Here is a 27,085-nt window from a genome sequence, read left to right as displayed (position 1 = left end):
ATAGCTTCCCAGAAAACTAATTTGCTTAATACAGGATGCATCACCAAAAGACATATAATCTCCCTCCCTGTAGGCACCATGAGATGTGTCATCCATCTCCCCGAAGTGCATCACGGGATTTATCATCCATCTCGTTTGTCTGCACCATGAGATTGCATAATCTACCTTACCCATGTATTAACATTTCCAATGAATGTTTTTACCTTCAATTGAGCTTTACCAATTGAAATGATAGCCATTTCATCATGAATGTTAATAACAATATGTGTATGAATGTACATCTATTTTAAGGGCTGGGAATATTCCGACTGACAGAAATGTAAATATAAAAGATGAAAGGTGAAGATAACGAACAGTGATCAATCAATCTCATAACTCCTACAGCAATACAAAATATAGAGATGGGAAAACACAGTCCCCTGGACATACCAGAGGTGGGATCAGGTCCCTAGGAGGAGTAAGCATCCCCTGTCGACCGGTCACGCCCGCCGTGAGCCCTACATCTTGATAAGGAAAACAGAGTTATCCATAGTCAAAATCAATACGCCAAGAAAGGTCTAACAATCGTTGTAAAAAACCTCACACAGCATTTGACCCAATCATAAGTTGTATTGGCAAACTAGATCGTTATAATGACCATAGAATTTGCGAAATGCTTACTTTAAACGAGACTGTTGAAATTCCTGTAATATCAACTTGTTTGTCAGTAGCCTGCCTCGATTTAAAAACTGACCATACACGGAACAAGATCTTGCATATCAAATCAGTTGAGAGACGTAAACATAATAGGTGATAATGGAATATTGCTCCATCAATATGGGAAGTTGACAATGGAGAAGCTGAAATCATCCTGTTTGTCATAAAGTTGGGTTGTTAGTTTGCCATTAATATCTACTTTCCATAAAATATCTAAGTATGAAGCAGAAGTGGATGACTCTGTGGTGTCTTTTATTTTGAGTTCACAGGGATATATATATTATTGTTAATAGATAATACGTCGTCGATATATCTAAATGTCGAACTGAAGGCCACAGCAAGAGATTTTTTTCTTCTCACATAGAAGTTTTTGAATAATAATAATGAATGGTTTTTATATAGCGCTTTCCCAGCATATGCTTCTAAGCATATGCTGCTACAATACATTATTACCCCGGCAGTCCTTATATCAATCTAGAACTTTCTCAACTTCCTCAGAAGCATACAGTGCAAGCTGTCGTTACAGGCGCTAGAGCACTAACATTCTAACAATATCTTTCTCTTCAATAAATTCTGCTTCATAAGAATATAAAAACAGGTCAGCTAACAAAGGAGTACAAATTTTTTTATTTTTGACAATACATGGGGGTATAAACAGCAATGCTTCACACGAGCATACTTTAACACGCTTCATGAAGTACGCTGATGTAAAGCATTGTAGTCCACACACTCAGGGATTTTCAAAAAATTAATGAAATATATTTCTTAAGTGTACGTATCATATGAAACATACAATGAACTTCCCCACCTTTCAATGTCATTAGATAAAGTTTAACCTGTTTTAGTTGATATCCTGTGTTGAAAGACTCCGTCACACCCTTTATCAAAAAGGCAAATTTGAAAAATCCACTTCCAAATCTACAAGAATCAATATAAATGTTACACGACAATCTAACAAGTTAATATAAACATAACATGACAATCTAACGAGTCAATATAAAAGTAACACGACAATCTAATAAGTCAATATAAATGTGACACGACAATCTAATGAGTCAATATAAATGTGACGCGACAATCTAATGAGTCAATATAAATGTGACATGACAATCTAACAAGTCAATATAAATGTAATGGTAACATGATAATCTTTCGAGTCAATATAAAGATAACACGATAATCTAACGAGTCAGTATAAAAGTAACACGACAATCTAATGAGTCAATATAATAAATGTGACGCGACAATGTAATGAGTCAATATAAATGTGACGTGACAATCTAATGAGTCAATATAAATGTGACGCTACAATCTAATGAGTCAATATAAAAGTAACACGACAATCTAATGAGTCAATATAAATGTGACATGACAATCTAACAAGTCAATATAAATGTAATGGTAACATGACAATCTTTCGAGTCAATATAAACATAACACAACAATCTAACGAGTCAATTGTACTTGAAAAAAATTCTATGTGGTTTGTGAACATTTATTTCACAACTGTTACAATTTTTTGCAGCTGTTGATGAAAATATTTATTTTTATTATACTTTCATGTAAAATTCATACTCGAATCTGATTGGTCGAGAACCATTTGAAAAAATATAGTTACCCTCTGAGAATAGAAAGCACGCGCTCCAGGGTGATAGTATCTAGCAATGGCCAACAGTACTTGATAACTGGTGATAATATTAAAAATTATCATATGCGTTAAATTTATGCGCATAAGGTTCACTGTAGATTGTTAGACAATGTCGTTTGAGCTGTTGTAATAAACACGAATACCCGCATCGATATACGAAATATCGCATGACAGTGATTGATCAAATGTCAACAGACATAAGCCTATCTGCTTTGTTGCTTTTATATCATTCAGTATAATAGAACAAATATTGCATGTAGTTGAGGGTAACATTGAAAATTTTCACCCTTCGAGAAACCGTTGTCAATTGAGGCATAGCGGAGGTTGACAATTAATGGTTTTCTCGGGGTGAAAATGTTCAATGTTACCCTCAACTACATGCGATATCTATATAATGGCAATTTACATACATGTATACACTAACAACCCCAGATTCCATAGATAAATGTTTTCATCCTCAGCAGCTGAAAACTGTTGTGAAATTAATTAATGTTAAAAAACCACATAGAATTTTTTTTTCTGTGTACAGTCTGTATATTTTGTTTGCGGTCAATAGAAACAAGAGGTACTGTGAGCAATGCTCACTAAGAATACCCCCCGCTTACCCCAATCTCCCAAAGGGTGTTGGTAATAGGTATAAACTACCTCTTTTCTGAGTGTAAAAAACAAATGGCATGACAAACCTTGGGTATTCTAGTTTGTAGGAAGAAATGGATTATTTAGGAATACAGCATCTCCATACGATGAAAAAAGCCTTTTATAGAATTTTAATGGAAACCATATTGCTACTTCGATGTCCAGTGTGCTTGACCTTTGACCTTTTGACCCTAAAATCGATAGGGAACATCTTCATCCCATGAGTAGTCCATATGTATGATATGGCGACGGTAGGTGGAAAGGATAACGCTTTAGAGCCCGGAAACCATATTGCTACTTCGATGTCCAGTGCACTTGACCTTTGACCTTTTGACCCCAAAATCGATAGGGAACATCTTCATCCCATGGTTAGTCCATATATTTGATATGGTGACGGTAGGTGGAAAGGATAATGCTTTAGAGCCCGGAAACCATTGCATCTACAGACGGACAACCCGATTCCAGTATACACCCCCCCCCCCCCCCCCAACTTGTTGCGGGGGGTATAAAAAGGTTAGTCCAACGCAATGCTACATGTGCTGTCAGTCCAAATGTTTGACAAATTAAAAAAAAGTTTTTTTCAAGAACTCAAAGATGAGACATGCCCCTGACCTGTACAAATCTCATCAAATGAACAAGAGTTGCTCTTTTCTTCATTATTAATAAGAAAAACACATGGTACAATTTTGATGGATATTACACAAAGTGCATTGAATAAATAATGACTTTCAGATTATATATCATTCCAAACCTCCTCTTTATGTCTCGTCACATGTACTCACTTTTCTCTCAGAGTATCCCAGTTTTCCTGCATAAATTCCCAAGCCAGGTATCGTCCAACTGAATTTTGCGACACATATACAATTATATTGGTTACATCCTGACTTCTAATCTCTTTTGGGTCCATGGTTAGTTTTAGATAACTGAAAGAAGTACCAGTATGATGCAAAACATTTTCCTGCTTTTAAGTTTGACTCACTGCATTGAGAAGAATGAGTTAATCAGTAAGACTCAATGAATGAGATAACAAGTTGTACTCAAACTCAGTGCATAAGATACTGTAAACCGACTTTTATTCGTGTGCGGGAAAATTTCACGAGATTTGCGAGAACATCATCGTTGTGAATATTACTTGCCGCGAACCAGTTGACCACAAGTGAATCGCGAAATAAAGTAGCAGCAAATAAAAGTTGGTTTACAGTAATCAGTTAAGACTCAATTCACTAGATAACAAGTTAGACTCAAACTCAATGCAAAGGATAACAAGTTAAACTCAAACTCAATGCATGAGATAACAAGTTAAACTCAAACTCAATGCAAGGGATAACAAGTTAGACTCAAACTCAATGCATGAGATAACAAGTTAAACTCAAACTCAATGCAAGGGATAACAAGTTAGACTCAAACTCAATGCATGAGATAACAAGTTATGACTCAAACTCAATGCATGAAGTAACAAGTTAAACTTAAACTCAATACATGAGATAACAAGACTTAAACTCAATGCATGAGATAAAAAGTTAGACTCATCAAACTCAATGCATGAGATAAACAGTTAGACTCATCAAACTCAATGCATGAGATAACAAGTTAGACTCATCAAACTCAATGCAGTTAAGACTTAAAATGAATGCATGAAATAACAAGACTCAAACTCAATGCATGAGATAAGAATTTAAACATGTCTTATCGAGACAGTGAGGATTCTGTCCTGCAATATTATCGAATCCCGCTATTTTGAATCCAGAAATCCGATATTCAGGAGCGATTATTTTTGTCTGTTCTAGTTTTACAGGAATCTGTATCCATTTGTTTGTGGTCGGCAAAAGTCATATCATTGAGACTGTATTCTACGAAAGCTGATAGGTGCCAGGGTATAGAATTAATATTTATTTAACTTAATTTAACTGGCGGTCGCCACTTATTAACTGGCGGCTGCCATATAAATTAACTGGCAGCCGCCACTTATTATCTGGCGGACGCCATATAAATTAAGTGGCGGCCGCCAGTTATTTTATCAGGTGGCCCGCCACTTAATTCATTTATGGCGGCTGCCAATTGCAAAAACAATGTAATTCGTATCGCTGAGTGATTATTTTGGAAAGATTTAGAATAGTTCGCAAACACGCAGCATCGTTTTTCAAAGTGCATAGGGACAGTCGAAGGAGAAATTGTCTTCTACAATTGTTGACAAGCAGAAAAGGAACCTAAAATGTCTCTTTTGTCCAAACTTCGTACTCCTAAATTGGAGGGTGAGGGCTCCGTTCATTCTCCAATTGATCAGTTCATTCATTATTACATTTTTACCATTCATTACTACCACCAAAAGAGTGGGGTGGGGGCCAATCCGCCAATTAATCTTATTTCACATGTGAAAATAATTATAGTTTGCATGTGAAAATAATAGAAATTGAACGTTGTCAAAAAAATGGAGGGTCAGCTCCGTGGTTCTACGTATTTAACAGTACAATGGAAAAACAATAATTTAATGCTCTTAATTGTATATATATATATATATATATATATATATATATATATATCACATACATATTACTAAGCATTGGGAGGGATTGCACCCCTTTCATCTTGAGAGAGAGATAGAAAAAGAGAGAGGAATTGAATAACTGGTGACAGCCATATAAATGATTTAAACTGAGTGGCGGCCGCCATATAAATTAAGTGGCCGCCACCAGTTAATTTATATGGCGGCCGCCATATAAATTAACTGGCAGCCGCCATATAAATTAACTGGTGGCCACCATATAATTAACTGGCAGCCACCAGATAATCAGTGGCGACCGCCAGTTAAATTAAGTGGCGGCCGCCACATAAATTAAGTGGCGGCCGCCAGTTAAATAAATATTAATTCTATACCCTGGCACCTATCGGCTTCCGTAGTTTTCTTAATCTCTGTGATGTTTGTTTTCGGTGATGACAAAATGACGGTGACACACGAGACTTACTGACTGAGGATCCAGGTCTTAGATGTGCAGGCTAGAGCTGATAGAAGAATCGATTTCTCGGAGGCCACTTTGGTCAGCTTGTACTGAGAATAGGCAAAATCCCACTCCTTTTGACCACCCTCACTGATCCCTGTGCAGTACACAACAGCCTTAATGTCTGGGTCAACTCTGTCAATGTAAAGCATACACCCATCTCAATCTCAAATATCTCGTGTATGTATAACATTGTATACAACTGATATTCAATATTCAGAGATCATGTCATTGCTTGGATCTCAGGGTCCACACAGACAATAGATAAGTGAGGTTGTACCAGGAAAATGTCAGCTTACTATTTAACCAATTGGAGTATTACTCGCTCGGCCTTTTTCGTTTCTTCTCAACTTGGCGAAAAGGGCTGATCATATGTTCTGACTGCACCAGAGCTAGATGTTGCGACATTTATTTATAAATCAGAACCTACGGTACCATGTGACTGCATGTACAAGTGTATATGTGTGTGGGTGGGAGGGGGGTGACATAGATACACGACAACATATTCCCTTGAGTAGAGAAATAAAATTGTCTTGTTTAGATGTTTTATAATTCTGAAATCTGTAGAGAATTAAAACTTCAAACTTATTTAGATGTTTTATAATTCTGAAGTCCGTAGAAAATCAAAACTTCAAACTTATTTAGATGTATTATAATTCTGAAGTCTGTAGAGGATTAAAACTTCAAACTTATTTAGATGTTTTATAATTACGACGTCAGAAGAGAAGTAAAACTGACTTGTTTCTCGAGGGGTCATCCATCCATGCCTGGAACATGTTGCTGGCTTGTGTTACACAGGAAGTTACACCGTAGCTACAGGCTGCCCTCCCGATCATAGAACGCTGCAGACTGAAAAGGAAAAAAAAAATTCCTGTGTTCTCGTAACTCCCAAGAATTTACAGCAACATAAAGCATAAATTCCTTCCAGACGTGAATTCAATCTTGAATACATAATGAATTTTTCAACATCTGTTAGTGACGATCACATTGAATTTTATTAATAAGATTTGTCTAATGTCGTATTTTTTTCTATTATCATGTTGATTAGTTTAAATCATTGATTTACCGGGGTAGCTTTTTCAAGAATAATCTTTGATGATATAAATAGAAATTTTTTCCACCAATTACAGTAAATCTTCATCTAAAGGTAATTAAGTCTCTTACGTTTCAAGATGAGTTGAATTGGAATCATCAAGCGTCAGACGAGCAAAAAGGTCAGTGACCTTTTCCTTCATAAACGTCTATAAATAAACATCTATTGTTAGTATTAATAAATTTTGTGGAAATTTATTATTCATTCATTTTAATCCCATGGGGATCTGGGTTAGAATAGGTCCTCAGTACCCCCTGCTTGTCGTAAGAAGCAACTAAATGGGGCGGTCCTTTGGATGAGACCGCAAAAACCGAGGTCCCGTGTCACAGCAGGTGTGGCACGATAAAGATCCCCCCCTACTCAATGGCCATAAGCACCGAGCTTAGGCCTAAATTTTGCAGCCCATCACCGGCAGTGGTGACATCTCCATATGAGTGAAATATTCTCGAGAGGGACGTTAAACAATATTCAATTAATCAATCAATCATTCATTTTGAGTTTCATGAATTCAAATTCTTCACAAATAAGTGCAAGGTAATTATTACACACTTCATGCAAACATGAAAGGAGAATGAAAGAGATAATAATTAAAGGCCATATATATGAACCCCATTTTTAGCTGTTAATTGATATAGAGACAAAATAGTTACTGTAGATCATCAGATCTTGTCTATAATCACAATATAAGTATCCCCATACCGAAAAAAGTTATAACTAAGTTATCAGATCCTGTCTTTAATCAAAAATAAGTATCCCCATACCGAACTACATAACTAAGAAAAGTTACAAAAAAGTTATAACTAAGTTATCAGATCCTGTCTATAATCACAAAATAAGTATCCCCATACCGAACTACATAACTAAGAAAAGTTACAAAAAAGTTATAACTAAGTTATCAGATCCTGTCTATAATCACAAAATAAGTATCCCCATACCGAACTACGTAACTAAGAAAAGTTACAAAAAAGTTATAACTAAGTTATCGGAGTTTGGAACCACTTCTTCAAATAAAGTTATACTTTACTTATAACTCGGGTACAGAAAAGTTATACTTATGTAGAAGTTATCATCTTTTATTTCAACATGAATACAACAAGTGCATAAAAGTTATCAAAAAGTTAGTACTTCAAAAAAGTTATACTTCACAAAAGTTACAAAAAATATTATCAAAAAGTTATATTTCATAAAAGTTATCAAAAAGTTATACTTAAGTTATGGAAAAGTTACAAAAAAGTTATACCCAACAAAAGTTATGGAAAAGTTACAAAAAAGTTATACCTGACAAAAGTTATGGAAAAGTTACAATCAGTTTACTAATAGATATAAGACAATATTATACTTTCCAAGTTTACAGGGAGGTCACAAAGTAGGTGAAAATTACGTTTTCTAATTTTTGGCCAAAATTAACAAATCTGAAGAATTTGCATCAGAAAATACAAACTTGCATATTTTGTACAACGTATCTGCTGTAAGTTTTGAACAAAAATTATACATAGGCAAACCTGTGTTCCATGTTTTTAAAAGCAAAATGTAGATACTGAAAGAATAGAGAAATGCATATTTTAAAGAAATGGATATCCGTAATTTTAACAGTAGAAATCAAATTATGCAAATTAAGTTTGAAGGCGTGTGTTGACAATGATGATCTCTATGTTGATACTGCAGGGCCTCAAAAATGAACCATCCGTAACTTTTCTTTGTTCACGCTTTTTTCATGAAAAGTGTGAGTTTTTATCGAAAAACAAAAGAGTCCAGATTATACTCTTTTCCGAGCAGATGATTGAAAACAAGTTTACAGATGGCATGGAGAATTCTTTGCTGATGCAAGCATAGTTGGGAGAGATCGCTTTGGTTTGGTGGTGGTGGGGGGGGGGGGTGCCAATTTTGTTGGTTGAATTTATTGAAATGTGGTCAAAACAAACCTGGTAGTCCCCAAACACTTCAGTCTCTCTAAGCATGTCAGACAGATAACCGAGCTCCCTCATTGCCGCTGCCCAGGGGACATAATCCTTCTCTGTGTCCAGATATTCCAGGCTGTGTAGAGCCACATCTACCGACACTTCTCCCGCCTTTACAAGGTTCCAAACATCATTAATTATCTGCGCTCGGTTCAGCAGGGGAATTTTCTGTAACAGAAAACAGAATGTTAAGCACTGTCATGTAAACAAACTTGACTGAACACATTATATGTGTCCATAAATGTATTTACCATTTACTGTAATACCCAAATTTATCAACAAAAAATGATTTCATATTTCTTATAGATTTCCTCTCCAACACCAACAGAAGACACATACATTATTAATAAATCAGTCAGTCTACACCAAAAAAAATTCAAAACAAGAGAAGACAGATCTATATTAAGGAGTGGTTTTACAAATCAATCATAAATGCACAAAATATATCAATTTCACAAAATTTTGGAGGACTTGGTGGAGTTTTTCACATCTAACATGTTACTGAAAAAAATCTGTAGAAATACAAGTATTCTGCTTTGGGACAAATACAAAAATAAGAGTGAATTTCAAAAAAATTCACCATAGATTATATTTGTTTTAAGAACAATTAAAACTCGTACAGACAATTTCTATAAATTCAGAAATACTTTATCAATTTTGAATACTGTAGATCCACAGCCTGATTAAAACCAGGTTCATTTTAATTCTCATATCGTCGCCTGACGACAATAGGAGAAGGGGGCTCCAGGTTTTAATCAGGCTGGTAGATTCCTAAATATACAATCATGAGGAATTTTTTATTGCTTAATTTCGCGAGAGGCATCACTCGTGAAATAAAATTACTCGCTTTTAATTTTCTGTTGCTAAAATGCATAACTCTTGATTAACAGACGACACAATGTTCACACAATTTTAACATGTGCGAATCATTTCGCTATATTAAGTTTTCGCGTATCAAAATAAGGAATCTAAAGTATTCACTGTCCTGAATGGACTGAATTATTGAGAGATTACCGTGTGTTGTTGTTTAAGTTGATTCATCAAAGCCATCCAGTTATCATCGTCATAGTTGACCCTGTAGAAACCATACTGGTGCACATTACCGAGAATCCACTTCCCCTGCCCCGTGGGGTAGGAGCTGCCTAGAATGTCTAAAATTCAAAAGATCCTCATACAATCACAGGATGAAACAAGACTGTCCTTATGATTTAAAATCGTGGACGTATTAAATTTTCAAAACTTTTATTATATCACTTATCAAGTCCTGACAGATTAAAAAGTCAACCTTGCCTTCTATAACATAATTACATATTTATTAAGAGGAGTAAATAATATACCCATATCTATAAGCAATGTTTGACTTAGCAACTCATCTGAGCTATAAGCTCAAGTGAACTTTTCTGATCATTTGTTTTCATTTCATCCGTCTGTCTCAGTCCATAGACTTTACACATTTTCCACTTCTCCAGAACTACATGCAGGGCCAATTTCAACTGATGATTAGGTAAAGGGGATTCAAAACTTTTCAAATGATGGGCCTCAATTTTTTCAAAGGGGAGATGATCATAAATGATAAAAATATGATGACATTTTTAAATATTTTTCTCCTCAAGAACGAGACCAGAAAAGACATAACTTATGTGAAAGTTTCTTTGATGAGTAAAGATTCAAAATTGTTCTAATCATGGATCCTCAGGTAGAGTAAAACTAGAAACGGGAATCAAATTTTGATATGGGGATATATAGGAAAAATTCTTGTTCTTATTCAAGAACAAATGTGACAGAATTAATCACATCAACATGAAAGCATCCTCAGGTAATGCAGATTCAAGTTTGTTTAAATCATGGTCCCATAGGATAAGGTGGGGCCCCATAGGGTAAGGTGGGGCCCCATAGGGTAGAGTGGCACCCCATAGGGTAGGGTGGATCCCCATAGGATAGAATGGGACCATATTAAAGAGGAAGTTACAATTTTTTTATGAGAACATACAGGTAACAACTATTAAAAATATTTTTCTCAAGAATAACAGTAGCATAATTAGTCATATTACTATGTAAGTATTCTCAGGTGGTGCAGACTTCAGCTATACATGAACTACACGGGCAAATATGCCTCACGTCAATTTCATGTGAAATTCACATGAATTTTACGTGAATTTTTTTTATGTGAAATGTGCGTGAAAAAACGAAAATAATCATGTGAAAAGCAATTTACGTGAAATTCATGTGAGGCACATTTGCCTGTGTAACAATTCCCTGCCTTTTTGTAGTGCGGCCATGCCCTTACCATTGCCTGAGTCCATGATCCATTTCACATCAGCATCAGACACATCAAAATTCCCATCATCGCTGGTTCTGAATGTGAATGGGACTTTCCATATGTAACTACAAAACAAGGGTTATTGTTAGATTTGTCCTCATCAATATAAAGTGACATAGACTTGGAAAGAAGCTATGGAAGGAAAGGACTGAGAGTGAATGCGGGCAAAACCAAGATCCTGATCTGCAGTACAGGCAGTTGCCCATGTGCTGTCTGTCGTACAGGTGTAGGCAGCGATAGTATTTTCTGCAATGGCTGCAAGCACTGGGTGCACAAGAAATGCAGTGGGCTCATGCGCCTGTCTGTGGACCCTGACTTTAGATGTTCAAGATGCAGGGGAACAGCTCGCCCTCTTGACGACAGGCCGCAGAGTGATATCCAGGTTGGTGACTTGACAAGTTGGAGGTTGTAAGCTCCTTCTGCTACCTCGGAGACATGCTTTCCGCAGCTGGTGGCTGTGACCTTGCAACCACTAGACGTGTGAAGACTGCTTGGAAGAAGTTCAGGGAGCTGCTACCAGTACTGGCATCACGCCACCTGTCGTATAAGACCCGTGGTCGAGTGTATAACACCTGCATACAGAGTGCTATGCTCCATGCCAGTGAGACCTGGGCACTAACCAAGCCAAATCTTCACCGCCTACTACGCAATGACAGGGCCATGATAAAACAGATATGGCCACTGTAAGTTCAACTGAATCGCTGGGGCGGCTTGGCATCGATGACCTCGACCACATCTTAAGGGAAAGGAGACTGCTGATATGGCCACGTTGTCAGATCCAGCAGTGCAGTCAAGTGCGCTCTAAACATACAAGTTCCTGGGAGACGTAGAGTTGGTCGGCCAATGCTATCATGGAGAGAGCTGACGGAGAAAGATCGTAGAGAATGGAAGCTCTCTACTACCGACCCTCAAGACCGGAAAAATGGAGATCTGAGGTGAGATCTACCATGCGTGCAGCTAGCCAGATACCTGGAAGGGGGCCCACTAGTGTGGACATTACCCGTAATTCTGCACGGAAATAAAAAGGAACCAACAACAACAACATAGATGCTAAATTCGAACGCATCAATATCATTAAGTTAGGAATTCTTAGCGAGGATTTAACCGTATAAGTAGAATATTTAGCGAGGATTTAATTTTGGCATTATTATAGTGTCAGGATCACTAAATTGAATATCGCTAATATTTATTCCATATCGGAGGTAACACAGTTATTTTTCTTGGAATTATAAAGTCACTAGAATTAGCTCTTGCTAAATATATATACACCCATATAAATTTCTTTTTTTGAATTTCCTGAAATTGTGTCAAACTAAAACATACCACTTATACAGTATAAGAACATTTCTGCTAAACACAATTGTAAGCCGACTTACTTGAACTTGGAAACAAATTGTCCTGGGTCAGTGGAGGGGTCATTAACAAGGAATCGCTTCTGTTCCACATGAACGGCTCCACTTGAACTCTTGGTAACCTTGACAACTGGGTAGTTCATTTGGGAGATCCAGGTGTCCATGATGTCTTTAATATTGGCGGGAAAATGCTTCCCCTCTGTCTGAGCTCTCTATATACAATCATACAATCATATATATATAATTATACAGTGTATATATATATATATATATATATATATATATATATATATATATATATATATTGAAAATGCTTCCTTTCTGTCTGGGCTCTCTATATACAATCATATAAATAACGAGATGTTTGTAAACCACATACGCTCCCATGGTGCAAAATTGAAAAGGGTTATACACACACATCTAATTGATAGTAGTATCATCAATTCAAAATATTGAGCAGACAATATCTTCCTATGTCAAGAGTGGATTGACCATGTGACCTAAAAATCAATAGGGGTCATCTACTCCTTATGCTGTACCAGTGTCCCAAGTTTGGTGTCAATCAAGCAAATAATTCTTAAAATATAGGAGACAATATACTACTATGTCCAGTTCAACAATTGATTTTTGACCTCAAAATCAATATGGGTCATCTTCTCCTGAAGATATACCTGGGTGTACAAGTTTGATGTTTGTCAAGCAAAAGGGTTATCAAGATATTGAGTGGACAGTATATTACTATGTCCAGTTTGACCCTTGACCTTTTACCATGTGACCTCAAAATCAATAGGAGTCATCTTCTCCTGAAGATGTACCAGTGTACCAAGTTTGATGTCTGTCAAGCAAAAGGGTTATCAAGATATTGAGTGGACAGTATATTACTATGTCCAGTTTGACCCTTGACCTTTGACCATGTGACCTCAAAATCAATAGGAGTCATTTTCTCCTGAATATACACCAGTGTACTAAGTTTGATGTCTGTCAAGCAAAGGGTTCTCAAGATATTGAGCGGACAGTATATTTCTATGAAGATTGACCCTTGACCTTTTGACCTGAAAAACAATAGGGGTCCTCTTCTACTCATAACCAACCCACATATGAAATATCATAATCATCAAGTGAACGGTTCTCAAGATATTGAGCGGACAACATGTGGTCTACCGACCAACCGACAGGTGCAAACCAATATGCCCCTCTTCTTTGAAGGGGGGCATAGATATATACACTGTATCATAATACATGTTTATAATGAATATCTACAAGAAGTGTGAATGTGTTAAAGAGGTTTGCACTTTAGTTTTGTAGTTACTGCATTGTCAATTTTTTGGGAAGTGTATTTTTGATTTCTACATTGAAGGAAAATGAAAACTGGGTTTCAAAGTGCTCGTTATCAAGCTACAGTTTTTTAAACTTGACCTTTTTGCACTTAAAAATTACTCAAGATTTATTCGTTCAAACTTGATTTGTCGGTTGATGTCAACACAACATAAGTAACTCAAATAAATTATTGCATAAAATGGATACATCAAGTTGTCTAATAATACAGATATAAAAACAAAGTTTAAAACTAGTAGATTGGAAATAAATGACCTTTTTGCACTTGAGATATGGGAAAATTCATGACAGAGAATTTGAGAGTTTAAAAGAACATATTAGGAGTAATGTCAATTTCTAAAACTGCACACAAATTACAAAGTCTTGTCTTAAAATTTCAAATGGAACTTTAAAAAGTGTGGGTTATAGAACAAAATTTTTGAATTATTGACCAAAATACTGATATTTTTTATAAAATATTGGGTAAATTAATTTAAACATTTTTAAGAATATTTTTATTGGTGTTCTGTTTGGAAAAACATATCAACCAAATTAATGAATTACAACATTTGAATTAATTCCATGTCTTATTAACTAACTTGTATCATAAAAATAGAGGATATACTGGATGAAACAAAACACTGTAAAATTATGCAGATTTAGAATTTTTTTTATTAATCAATCCTTCCGCCACAAAATGTAGTCACTGCCAAACCCTTTCAAAATTTAAAATGACAACATTTTTTCCCCACCGAATAGGGTTAAGTAATAGAATAAGACAGTGATTTTTCAAAAGGGTCCTGTGGCTTTCGATTTCCAAAAAATTGTCAGCATTTTGATTAAATTGGGAAAACCTAGACATTATTGTAAACATGCTGAATATATCATATCAAACAAGAAATCACACACAAATTGATGTCATTCTTCTTTTATTTTACATATTTGACTTTCTTTTCTTTAAGCTCTTAAATTTTTTTCACAATTCTTTCTAAATCGTCTAGAATTGATGCGTCTTTGTCATGTCTTATATAAACTATTCAAATTAAACTTATATTTTAACAATTACGTTTTTCGCCAGTTTTTATTATTGGGAAAAATGCAAGTTAAATTGGGAAAAAATTGATAATTTTTGGGAGGGGAAAGGGCCGATATTCAGACCTAAAACGGGTCTTTAAAAATCACTGTAAGATGTACATGTATAATATATTTGGACCAATGGGATCAGAATACGCCAGTTTCGAGATACGTCCGAGTTATTCCACTTAATGCACCTCCTACACAAAAGAGCTATTATTTCGAAACTGGCTTATCAAAGCCATACATACAAAGTTATAATATCCTGCACAATTGTGCTCAAAAGCTGAGGAGCCAACTTCCTTAAATTGATATGTCACAGTGCTAAGTGTCACTACAGGGGTTCAATCTACTCACCCTTAATATGGCAGCCTAAAACACTGAGCCTAACATTCTTAATATCATACATCATTTACCTGATCCAAAGCATTAAACCACAGAGCCTAACGTTCTTAATATCATACATCATTTACCTGATCCAAAGCATTAAACCACTGCAGCCTAACATTTTTAATATCATACATCATTTACCTGATCCAACGCATTAAACCACAGAGCCTAACGTTCTTAATATCATACATCATTTACATGATCCAAAGCACTAAACCGCTGAGCCTAACGTTCTTAATATCATACATCATTTACCTGATCCAAAGCATTGAACAGGTCATCATGGAAGGCATTTGAGTATTTCTTTTCTTGCAAGTAATCCTGAAAGTAAAATAAACAAAATTCATGTTGGCACACGGAGCAATAGAAATATTCACTAGGCAAGCTGAGATATAAAGGCACTCACAAACAAAAACACACTCACAAAACAACGACATACTCACAACACAAACACACTCACAAAACACACTCACAAAACAAAGACATACTCACAACACAAAAACACACTCACAAAACAAAGACATACTCACAACACAAAAACACACTCACAAAACAAAGACATACTCACAACACAAAAACACACTCACAAAACAAAGACATACTCACAACACAAAAACACACTCACAAAACAAAGACATACTCACAACACAAAAACACACTCACAACACAAAAACATACTCACAAAACACAAACATACTCACAATACACAAACATACTCACAAAACACAAACATACTCACAAAACACAAACACACTCAGAAAACACAAACACACTCACAATACACAAACATACTCACAATACACAAACATACTCACAAAACACAAACACACTCACAAAACACAAACATACTCACAATACACAAACATACTTACAACACACAAACACACTCACAATACACAAACATACTCACAATAAACAAACACACTCACAAAATACAAACATACTCACAATACACAAACACACTCACCAAACACAAACACACTCACAATGCACAAACACACTCACAAAACACAAACACACTCACAATACACAAACACATTCACAATAAACAAACATACTCACAAAACACAAACACACTCACAAAACACAAACATACTCACAAAACACAAACATACTCACAATACACAAACATACTCACAAAACACAAACATACTTACAATACACAAACATACTCACAATACACAAACATACTCACAATACACAAACATACTCACAATACACAAACACACTCACAAAACACAAACATACTCACAATACACAAACACACTCACAAAACACTTACAACACACAAACACACTCACAATACACAAACATACTCACAATAAACAAACACACTCACAAAATACAAACACACTCACAAAACACAAACATACTCACAATAAACAAACACACTCACAAAATACAAACACACTCACAAAACACAAACATACTCACAATACACAAACACACTCACAAACATACTCACAATACACAAACATACTCAAAATACACATACTCACAACACAAACACACTCAAAAAACACAAACACACTCACAATACACAAACACACTCACAATGCACAAACACACTCACAAAACACAAACATACTCACAATACACAAACATACTCCTAAAACACAAACAAAACATAAACACACTCACAAAACACAAACACACTCACAAAACACAAACACACTCACAATACACAAACACACTCACAAAACACAAACACACTCACAAAACACAAACACATTCACAAAACACAAACATACTCACAAAACACAAACACACTCACAAAACATAAACACACTCACAATGCACAAACAAAACATAAACACACTCACAAAACAAAAACACACTGAGTCTCACAAAACACAATCACATTCACAAAACATTAACACACTCACAAACGTAAACACATTCATTGAATATGCAGAGGAATAAAGAAACAGGCAAGTTGATACATCCCTCTTACAACTCTGTTTCACTTCTTACAACTCTGTGTCACTTCTTACAATTCTGTTTCGAAAACATGAAAATCAGCGGAAGAATATACACAAAAATACTATTTACCTGGAGACCTTTTAAAAATGTCTGTTCTCCCATAAAAAACCGCAACATTCTGATGACTGAGCCACCCTGTAAAAGACATCAGTTAAAATGTATATTCTCTTATAACCACAACATTCTGATGACCGAGCCACCGTGTAAAAGATATCAGTTAAAAAGTCTGCTCTCACATACAGAAACCCAACATTCTGATGAGCGAGCCACCTTATAAAAGATATCAGGAATTCAGTCCACCACTTCCTTGATATCAGATTCAGATATCGGGGTTACATGATCACCAGTCCTACTTCCCTATACACAGGACTAAGCTAGATGAAGGAATGTAACAATGTGAATACTACAGAAACATAAAAGGTACCATTTCCCCCCAAATGGAGAAGTGTGTTAATAGCAAAAATAATGAATTCAAAACTTTACCTCAATTTTTTTCTATTTACTGTCACTTTCTAAGATTTTTTTATTCCACTAAATCACTTGATCTTATCAATCCTAGAATAGCTATTAAATGAAATTCCAATTTTTTTCAGAAAAAAAAATTGCAACTTTTCATAATATTCAGACTCCGGTCCCAAAACATTTGTCTGAGCATAAATACACTCACTGCTCTTCACAACATCTGATATTATGATCTCGCCTTGCTGTAGACGATCGATACTACATTTGATATTATATCTTGTCTTGTTGTACAGTACCTGAAACGTTCTACTTTCCCATTTGAACGGTGGATGCACGGTGAGTGAACGGTGAACTTACGCAGAGCGAACGCTGAACAAACGGTGAGCACACGCAGAGCGAACAGTGAATGCAAGGTGAGCGAATGGTGAACGCACGCAGTGCGAATGGTGAACGCATGCAATTTGGTGAACGGTGAGCGCACGGTGAACGCAAAGTGAACGGTGAGCGCATGGTAAACGCAAAATGGTCTATTCATTCGGTATATTTCGGATTTTTCCCTTGGATTGTACTTACTTTATAATCAGGTAGAGAATATATATTATATAAATTCATCTGTTTGTTCATTTTTGTGCAAATACATCAATGCAAATTACATATGTTCATTGTTTACATATTCTATACAGATACGTTTATACATGAAAACTAGAAACATATATTCTATAATATTTAGAATTCTTGACATTTTCATAAATCATGAATATTGGTGCGTCATCTCGGTATGCTACATGTAATTATATATTTTGACTTGAGATGCATAGTATTACATTTCTTAATACAAGAGTATAAATGATGCATGTAAATTAAAGTTAGCTAAGTATATAGTAATTATCGCCAAGAATTTACAGATGCACATGAATGACTTCAAAATTTACAAGCGCGGTCGTTTGGATTACACACAATTTAAAAAAAAACATCCCCGAAAGGAGTTGAGATAAATGCATTGAACAACCAGCATGGGTAGAACAGGTACATCATGTACCTCGTGTTGACACCTGAATGCTTCTAAATGGTATAAAAGGTATATTCCCACGTAGATTTTGCGTAATTCACTTCACTGTAAATACAGGTATAGTATATCGAACTGAGGAAATAATCCCAGAATTAATGTACATACGTACAAAATAAATAGTGTGACCATCAATTTACATTTAGATTGTGCAATATTTGTATATTCTTGCACTGAACTGTACGTATATCATATGTGGGGCAAAAATATACGAGAAATATTTCCTCTTTATATTAGAAACAAACGGTTCAAAACTTTTAAATTTGGGGAAAGGAGTAAATATATTTCTTGACAATGTCTCTCATAAAGATAGGCGTAAAATAATCAGAAATACTTGTCAAATCAATTTGACATTTGAGCACGAATGTGCATTGAAACGTACAGTGTAGTATAGTTTTTTTAAATAAGAGAGGGGGGGGGGGGTAAGAAAAATGCTAAACGTATATAGAATTCTTGTCAAGTGAGACAAACTAAAATATAATAAATTGTGATTTTATCCATACTTGAAAATATTAAAATGATAATTCAGATGGGGGTGAGGTATTTATTAACTGAAACTGTCTCATTTCCGTACACGTACCAGCACTCGTTGCTCATTCTTTGCTATATGCACATGTATAAGGGTTAAATTCATAACTGAAGGCTGTTGCATTTTCTCTCATTCAGAACTTCTTCCACTTTTTACCCAAACAATATTTGTGTTTTGTAATGATAATAACAATGATTTATTCTATTCTTTGATATTGATGAGTGATCTGCAGTTTTCCTTGAATTTTCACAGTTGATAATCCTGATATTTGTACTTCACAATAAAATTTCTGATATAATAAGAAGTTCACTTTCACTCTTATGCACAAGTTCCTTTCTCATTTTTACCTTGCTATGAAAATCGATCCTTTGACTTTGATGTTCCGAATGACAGTGAACGGAGAACGCAAAACTGTAAACGGAGAGCGTACGGTGAATACACGGAAAGCGAACGGTGAACGCATGGTGAGCGAACGGAAAAATGGTAAAGTAGAACGTTTCAGGGACTGTAGATAATAATTACATCTGATATTATGATCTTGTCTTGTTGTAGATAATACATGTACATCTGATATTACGATCTTGTCTTGTTGTAGATAATACATTCTGATATTATGATCTTGTCTTGTTGTAGATAATACATCTGATAATTATGATCTTGCCTTGTTGTAGATAATACATTCTGATATTACGATCTTGTCTTGTTGTAGATAATACATTCTGATATTATGATCTTGTCTTGTTGTAGATAATACATCTGATATTATGATCTTGTCTTGTTGTAGATAATACATCTGATAATTATGATCTTGTCTTGTTGTAGATAATACATCTGATATTACGATCTTGCCTTGTTGTAGATGATGCTATCAAAGATTTCATTAATCTGGTCCGGACTCTCCACTGGGATGTAGATGGGGTGAGAAGTTGTTAAGCCATCCATGTCGAAGGCAGTAAACATCTCCGACACTGTGAAGGACTCCAGCTGAAAGGAACACAACAATTTTCACACCTTTCACATTCTGATATAAGGGGCAACATCAAAAGTTCAATGTCTGAAAAAACTAAATTGTTTTCACCAAGACCCCAACCCCTATTCCCTCTTAAAATTAAATATGATATATGTTGAAACTAATCGATTAAGAAGTAAAAACATACGAGTATAAACAACATGCACTCTATACCCTTTCATAAATGAAAGCGTACATTAAATCTATTAAATGTTCATTATAATGTAATATTATTACAGTCAATTGTCAAACTCTCTCTTTTTCCATTGAAGTGTAATCAATGTCAGATGACAAACACTTAACATACAGAGTTTTTACCCCCTCCCCCTAACTCTTTGAATTTAGATTTTTATCTGACATCATACAGTCTTTTAATCTCGCCCCAAACAATCAAAATGTATAATCTTGCTAAAAAGAAATTCGGTGAAATTTTGTGCATTGTTACATACTGTGAAAGTGGTTATTTATGCATGGGGGGGAATTTACATATATTATGCGGTCACGTAATAAGCGCGTATAAATGCGCGTATAAATTTCCCACACACGTATAGTTATAAATATTTTATACAATATATTATCCAGTTACCGTGTATTTTCCCCCCTCATGTAATGTTGGAAGTGGAAAAACGCGTACTTAACCCCCAGCGTAAATAAACACTTCTACAGTATATCTAATATTGAAATGTACGACAATCGGTGTAATACAACAAACAGTGTATGTTGTTGACAGCTGGAGAACATTAACTACATGAGCTATATATTGGATGTCAGAGTGCATTCACTCTCTTTAAGTCTTTGTTACTTTCAATCAATTATCTATTTTATCTTATTGGGGGAGGGGGGTATATTAACATTAGTCAATGCATGTAGTTTTTGTTAATACATCTCATGTCCCTTATTAGAATTTCCTAACTTTGCTCTGACCACCATACTTTGTGATTTAGTCTTCTAATTTTTCTCTGACCGCCGCCTGCTTTGTGAATCAATCATGCTTGAATTAAGTGCAGCCTAAATGAACTGCCCAGCTAAATCTGCGAGTGCCAATTTGCTGTCTTAGACAGGCGACACAGTGAACTTTATTCCCGACATCAAAACCAAATGTTATTGACATAATAAACAATTATAGATCTGCACCTACTGTAACCATGAACTACCAGGGTTTTTTTAAGGTCTTGATTTCAAGACCATTTAAATAAATAGCTAGAGACCAAAACAAATTGTAATCTGTGAGCCTTCACGATTTATGAACAATAAGGATACCCTGCTTTGATTTGTTTTCATTGTTGGGCAATTTTAAAACAAAAATTGGGAAAAATACCTGCTTTTTATCATTAAGAATGGGGCCTTATTTCGACCCCCTACAGACCCTAAAATAATCCCCGACTACATGCACTTTTATGACAAGAGGTCAGAATTTTCCTGATGCTGAGGGAGATAACTCTTTCTTACTTTTTAGTATGATGTATTACATATTTTCCTAATGGACTGCACTGAGTATTGACTCTTCAAGAAAATACAAATATTCCAAAGCTTACAGCATATAGTTTAAAGAGACACTACAGCTCATTTTGCGCAAAAATCATGAAATGACAATTTTCCCAGCGCTTTCTCAATTTTTGTTGCATTGTTGAAAGTATGAACTTTGCGAAAATAACACTTATCTAAAGTTAAAAATTATCATTTTAACGTAAAAATTAATACTTTTTGATGGCCTATACACAAAATATCGAGTCTCCTCCTTTCAGTCTTCAGACACATGCGCATAGACAGTAAACAGTGCAGCATGTCGTCCAGAGAGAGAAAGTGTAGTTGATAGATCTAGAATTTTGACAGATTCTGTGAGAAAAGAGGTAAAATTAGAATGAGATAAAACTCATACGTGAAATAAAATTTACCTTGGTATCAGTTTGACCGTTGGAAAACAAAGAGCTCGGAGAAACACATGTAACTCAGTGGCGGATCTAGGATTTCCGAAGAGGGGTGTGAAAGTCAAAGATTAGCCAAAGTAATCGGCCATTCTAGTGCAAAATTTGGATTTTCATTCACAATCTGTGGGGTAAAAAGGGAGGGGGATCCTGGCCCCCTAAATCTGCCATTGAGACTAGCTGCGAAGACACCACGTTTAAAAGTAGGTGCTATTTTTATCTGAACACGACACGTGTTAGTTGTAAAAACATCGGTCAGTGGGAACATGGAAGGTTTCTGTTGAAATAATGATTTATAATTACTTATTATAAGGAGCAGGGAATAATCTTATACTTGAAAGGTGAGTGTGGACTCCCTTGAAGGGAATTTAAATAATTTCCTACAGAACACCTTTGCTGTCATTCAAAACCACGTGATGTAAATAAGCATTCAAAAGTCCGAGTCAGCATGAAGAAACCTTTGAATTCCGAACGATCTTCAAAGCGCAGTTGAGAGTAAATTGATGCATCCCAATTGTTCAAAATTGTCAGTATCGATATGAAATTTATCATTTTATCAATACATGGTTTTAAAAACACTTTATTAAAATGTGGAAAATGAGCTGTAGTGTCTCTTTAATGTAATAGTTTGTCATTATTTATTTTTTTATTAATTATTTTTGTTATTTAATTAATTAATTTTTTTTTTGCATATCATATTTTGCAGAAATTTAAATACAGGGTATGATATTTCCAGATATTTAGTAAACGTGTAACCTATTTCTGTAGGTGAATTGTAGTCCTGCCTTACCATTTTCCAAGAAGGACGTACAATATCAGCTCCCCAGTACTCGATGAACGTGGCAAATCCTTCATTGAGCCACAGGTCATCCCACCATTTCATGGTTACTAGGTTACCGAACCACTGTAAATCGCAAAACAAAATTACGTAAACATCACAATGTACTGCAAGGTGTTACAGTATTTCAAACACACAATTCATCCTATGAATTTTACGCCAAACCATTTCACAATGGTAAAAAAGCACGCATTTACAATATACCTGAACATACCCTTCATATTTCACTTTTGCGCATTTTGCCCACACCACAGGTATCTGAATTCTAATTAATATACATACATGTACATGTATCAATGGAAAAAGAAATTTTAAAAACTTAATTGTGATATATAAATACACTTATTTATTACACGTATACATGTACATGTATATAGTTTTTGCTTCATTTTTTGTATTTATTGATAAAATTTTGATACCTGTCCCAAAATCCTGAGTAGGGAAAATCAAAACTGGGCAAGCTTTAAATACTGACTACTCTTAAACATACATAGTGGTTTAAGGCAAATGCAAACAAGAAATTAAACTGTTTTTCACTTCTGCTGGACGGAATACAAAAGATGAAAAATTTCTCAATAGTCAAAGACTTACATGCAATACAATTAATGTGAATTAGGAGAAATACAGATCCTTTCTGGTAATTTAAAATCTGTGACCTTTAACCTCTGACCTGATGTGAGAGTTCATGAGTGATGACTTGGGTCACTCTTTGTTTGCTGGATTCTGATGAAACATCCGGATCAAACAACATGGCCGTCTCTCGGTATGTTATCAGCCCCCAGTTCTCCATCGCCCCGAGCGGGTAGTCTGGGACGGCAATCATCTCTGTAAAAGTTACCATAACTACATCACACCATTATCTCGAAAAGCTACCATTACTTTACCATAAATAAAAAATCTTATCAAAATGCAAGTGCATTTAAATTTCTGATATCACATGACACACATTGTATTAAAAGTCTTCAGGATAATGTGCACAGTTCTTCATTAGAAGTTCATTTTATATTACTCCTCCAACTGAAAAAAAAAATTGACCCCCTCACACCCCACCCCCTCAAATAAGGTCTACAGACACTTGAGAGTCATTAGCAGTTGCTGTGTCCAGTAATAACTTCAAATATTTTTTCTTAACTATGAACACTTCTCTCCTGGTAAACTTGAAATTGTCCAGAAGACCTTGGTCAGACCAAATGGTTCCCCTCGTTCTAATGAAGTTCTCATGAAAGATAACGAAAAGCGATCAATCTCATTAACTCCTATAAGGAATACAAAACAGAGAGTTGAGTAAATATGGACCCCTGGATATACCAGAGGTGAGATCAGGAGGAGTAGGCATCCCCTGTCGACCGGTCACACCCTTCATGAGCCATACATTTTGATAAGGTAAACAGAGTAATTCATAGTCAAAATCAGTGTGTCTCTATAAACATGAAAAAAAATTATGACAATTTGTTCAGCATCAAGATGTGTGAGATGCAGAATTCTCGATTTGTTTACATGCTGTTCTGTGTCCTGTTCTAGAATATATTCACACCTACAGGGACATCACCAGTTACCGCATAGCGGGTTTTTTCCGTCCGGTGATAAATTTGGCTTGTTTTAGTGGTTGGATAGCTTTTGGCCAAAATTTCACACGCCAAATATGCACCCAATTCAGGGCTTGAAATTAACATATGCCCGTCAGTCTGTAACTGGTTAAAAGTCTGGCGGACTGACTGACATTTGTTTTAGTCAGTCCAGTGGGACTGGTTAATTTTCTAAAGCATATACTTATGAAATCTTATACACACGTTTGGCATGCTTCAATCTGTAGATATCAGACGAATCTGATTCGTAACAAGAGGTACTGTGAGCAATGCTCACTAAGAATACCCCCCGCTTACCCCAATCTCCCAAAGGGTGTTGTTAATAGGTATAAATTACCTCTTTCCTGAGTGTAAAAATATGGTATGCCTTTGTAGAAGAAAATGGAAGATATAGTCCGAACACAAATCCATGGCATAAACCTATAATGTTGACCTAGAGATCAAAGGTCAAGGTCATAAAAAGGTCATGAATGTACATGTCACATAGTCTCATGGTGATACACCCATGTCTTATGGTATGACTATGTCAAAATCCTATAATCAATTTTGACCTTAAGGTAAAAGTTCAAGGTCATATGGAGGTCATGAAGGTACATGACACATTGTCTCATGGTGATACACTCATGTGTCAAATATGGTATCCCTATGTCAAAGAACTAAAAAGTTAAGGCCCAGACACAAATCCATTGTAAAATACCTTTAATTTTGACCTTGAGGTCAAGGTCATATAAAGGTCATGAAGGTACTCGACACATCGTCTAATGGTGATCCACCTGTGTGCCAAATACGGTATGTCTAAGTCAAAGAACAAAGAAGTTATGGCCTGGACACGAATCTGAACAGACAGACAGACGGACAGACAGAGTGATTCCTATATACCCATCTGAACTTCATTCGGGGGGTATAAAAATAAATCCCACATTTAAGTGTTACAATATTGTCTGAGACATATTGAGCTAAATTTCATTTTAATAACATTAACAAAATTAAATATGTTTAATTATTTCTGGAAAACTCTGTTGGACTGGTAAATTTTTCTGCGGACTGGTTGAAATTATACCCCGATCAGTCCGGCTGGACTAGTGACAAAAAAAGTTAGGTTCAAGCCCTGCAATTGCGACTCCAGTATTTGCAAGAGAGATAACTTTTCCTTGTCCGCAAAACAGGGTTGGCAAAAAAGTGGTCAATATGAGTATTGACCAGGCCGGTGGTCAATACTGGTTAAAACCGGTCAATACTGGTTGATTGAAAATTGTTTGGTCATTATAGTCTGTGTTGTTGGTTATTTTAAATGTTTCAGTGGCCATTATGGTAAATACTGTAATTCATAACATGCACTATCAGTTTATATTATACTTGCAAGTCATAATGTTAAATAAATAATGTAAATGACTCTGTTAAATTGGGGAAGATGTAAAAGTTTATTGTAAAAATTAAAAACTGTTTCCTAGCCGTATTACTTTGGCACTGACAACAGCATTGCAGTCTTTACATCTTGCTGTGGTCTTGTTGTCCTCAACAATATCTAATCATAGAAATTCCAAATAGGATCTCTAAGCTTCATGATTGTGTCTCTTGGCAGGTCAAGAAGTGAATGTGAGAGGAAAATTGTGGTATTTCCTAAACTATGTTTTGTTGAAGCCATAGATAGTATGATGGGGAAAGTGTTTTCTATAATTTCTGTTTAAATTCTTTAGTTTATCAAGAACTACCTATTGTTTCAAATCTTCATTTAACTGTTAAAGGGACTGACTCACGATTTTACCCAAAATTTTGTTTTTCACTTTTAATGATCAAAATCTACTGTCTAATGTGTTTGAAAGATTTCTCATGAAAATTAAAGTGATACATCATCACAGAATCTCATTTTAGAGAGTTTATTATTTGTTTTGTAAACAAAGATTGCGGTATGCTATTGTTTACAAAATTTTCAAAAGAAATGGATATCGATCTATTAGTATTATCATATCTTTCACATTTCAAGCATTTTTGGGGTGAAATATGTGTCATCTAAAAGTTAAAATTTGTTACTATGCAAAATTAAGATGCATTATATTGCAAAATCAATATTTCACTTGTTTGTTTGTTTACATAAAAAGACTCGAGTCTTTGTTTACATAACACATATTTAAGGCTAATATATTACTTTTATTCTTGCATTCAGAAGGTCAAAATTTTGGCTGTCAACATTAAATGAGCTATATTCATCA

At 35.3% G+C, this 27,085-nt stretch overlaps 1 protein-coding gene across 2 annotated transcripts in view; it reads right to left on the bottom strand.

Annotated features, from left to right (window-relative positions):
- The window catches only part of LOC125665641 (putative aminopeptidase-2), a 117,095-nt gene that overhangs the window by 74,433 nt on the left and 15,577 nt on the right, over positions 1-27,085 (bottom strand). The window contains exons 6-19 of one of the 2 annotated variants that reach the window (XM_056152346.1): positions 23,960-24,114; positions 23,242-23,355; positions 20,367-20,501; positions 17,530-17,595; positions 15,733-15,798; positions 12,724-12,911; positions 11,315-11,412; positions 10,042-10,178; positions 8,992-9,195; positions 7,141-7,217; positions 6,715-6,825; positions 5,944-6,111; positions 3,763-3,903; positions 1,533-1,614 (exon numbers count right to left, since the gene is read on the bottom strand). In XM_056152346.1, coding sequence (XP_056008321.1) covers positions 1,533-1,614; positions 3,763-3,903; positions 5,944-6,111; positions 6,715-6,825; positions 7,141-7,217; positions 8,992-9,195; positions 10,042-10,178; positions 11,315-11,412; positions 12,724-12,911; positions 15,733-15,798; positions 17,530-17,595; positions 20,367-20,501; positions 23,242-23,355; positions 23,960-24,114 — 1,742 coding nt within the window. Of the gene's footprint in view, positions 1-1,532; positions 1,615-3,762; positions 3,904-5,943; positions 6,112-6,714; positions 6,826-7,140; positions 7,218-8,991; positions 9,196-10,041; positions 10,179-11,314; positions 11,413-12,723; positions 12,912-15,732; positions 15,799-17,529; positions 17,596-19,864; positions 19,884-20,366; positions 20,502-23,241; positions 23,356-23,959; positions 24,115-27,085 lie in introns of those variants that run through there. The other variant, XM_056152347.1, reaches the window with a different exon arrangement.

This window comes from Ostrea edulis, chromosome 10 (assembly GCF_947568905.1).
Source record: "Ostrea edulis chromosome 10, xbOstEdul1.1, whole genome shotgun sequence".
NCBI classification, from domain to species: Eukaryota; Metazoa; Mollusca; class Bivalvia; order Ostreida; family Ostreidae; genus Ostrea; species Ostrea edulis.
The sequence above is the reverse complement of the archived record's forward strand: the minus strand, read 5'-3'. Positions and strand labels throughout refer to the sequence as shown.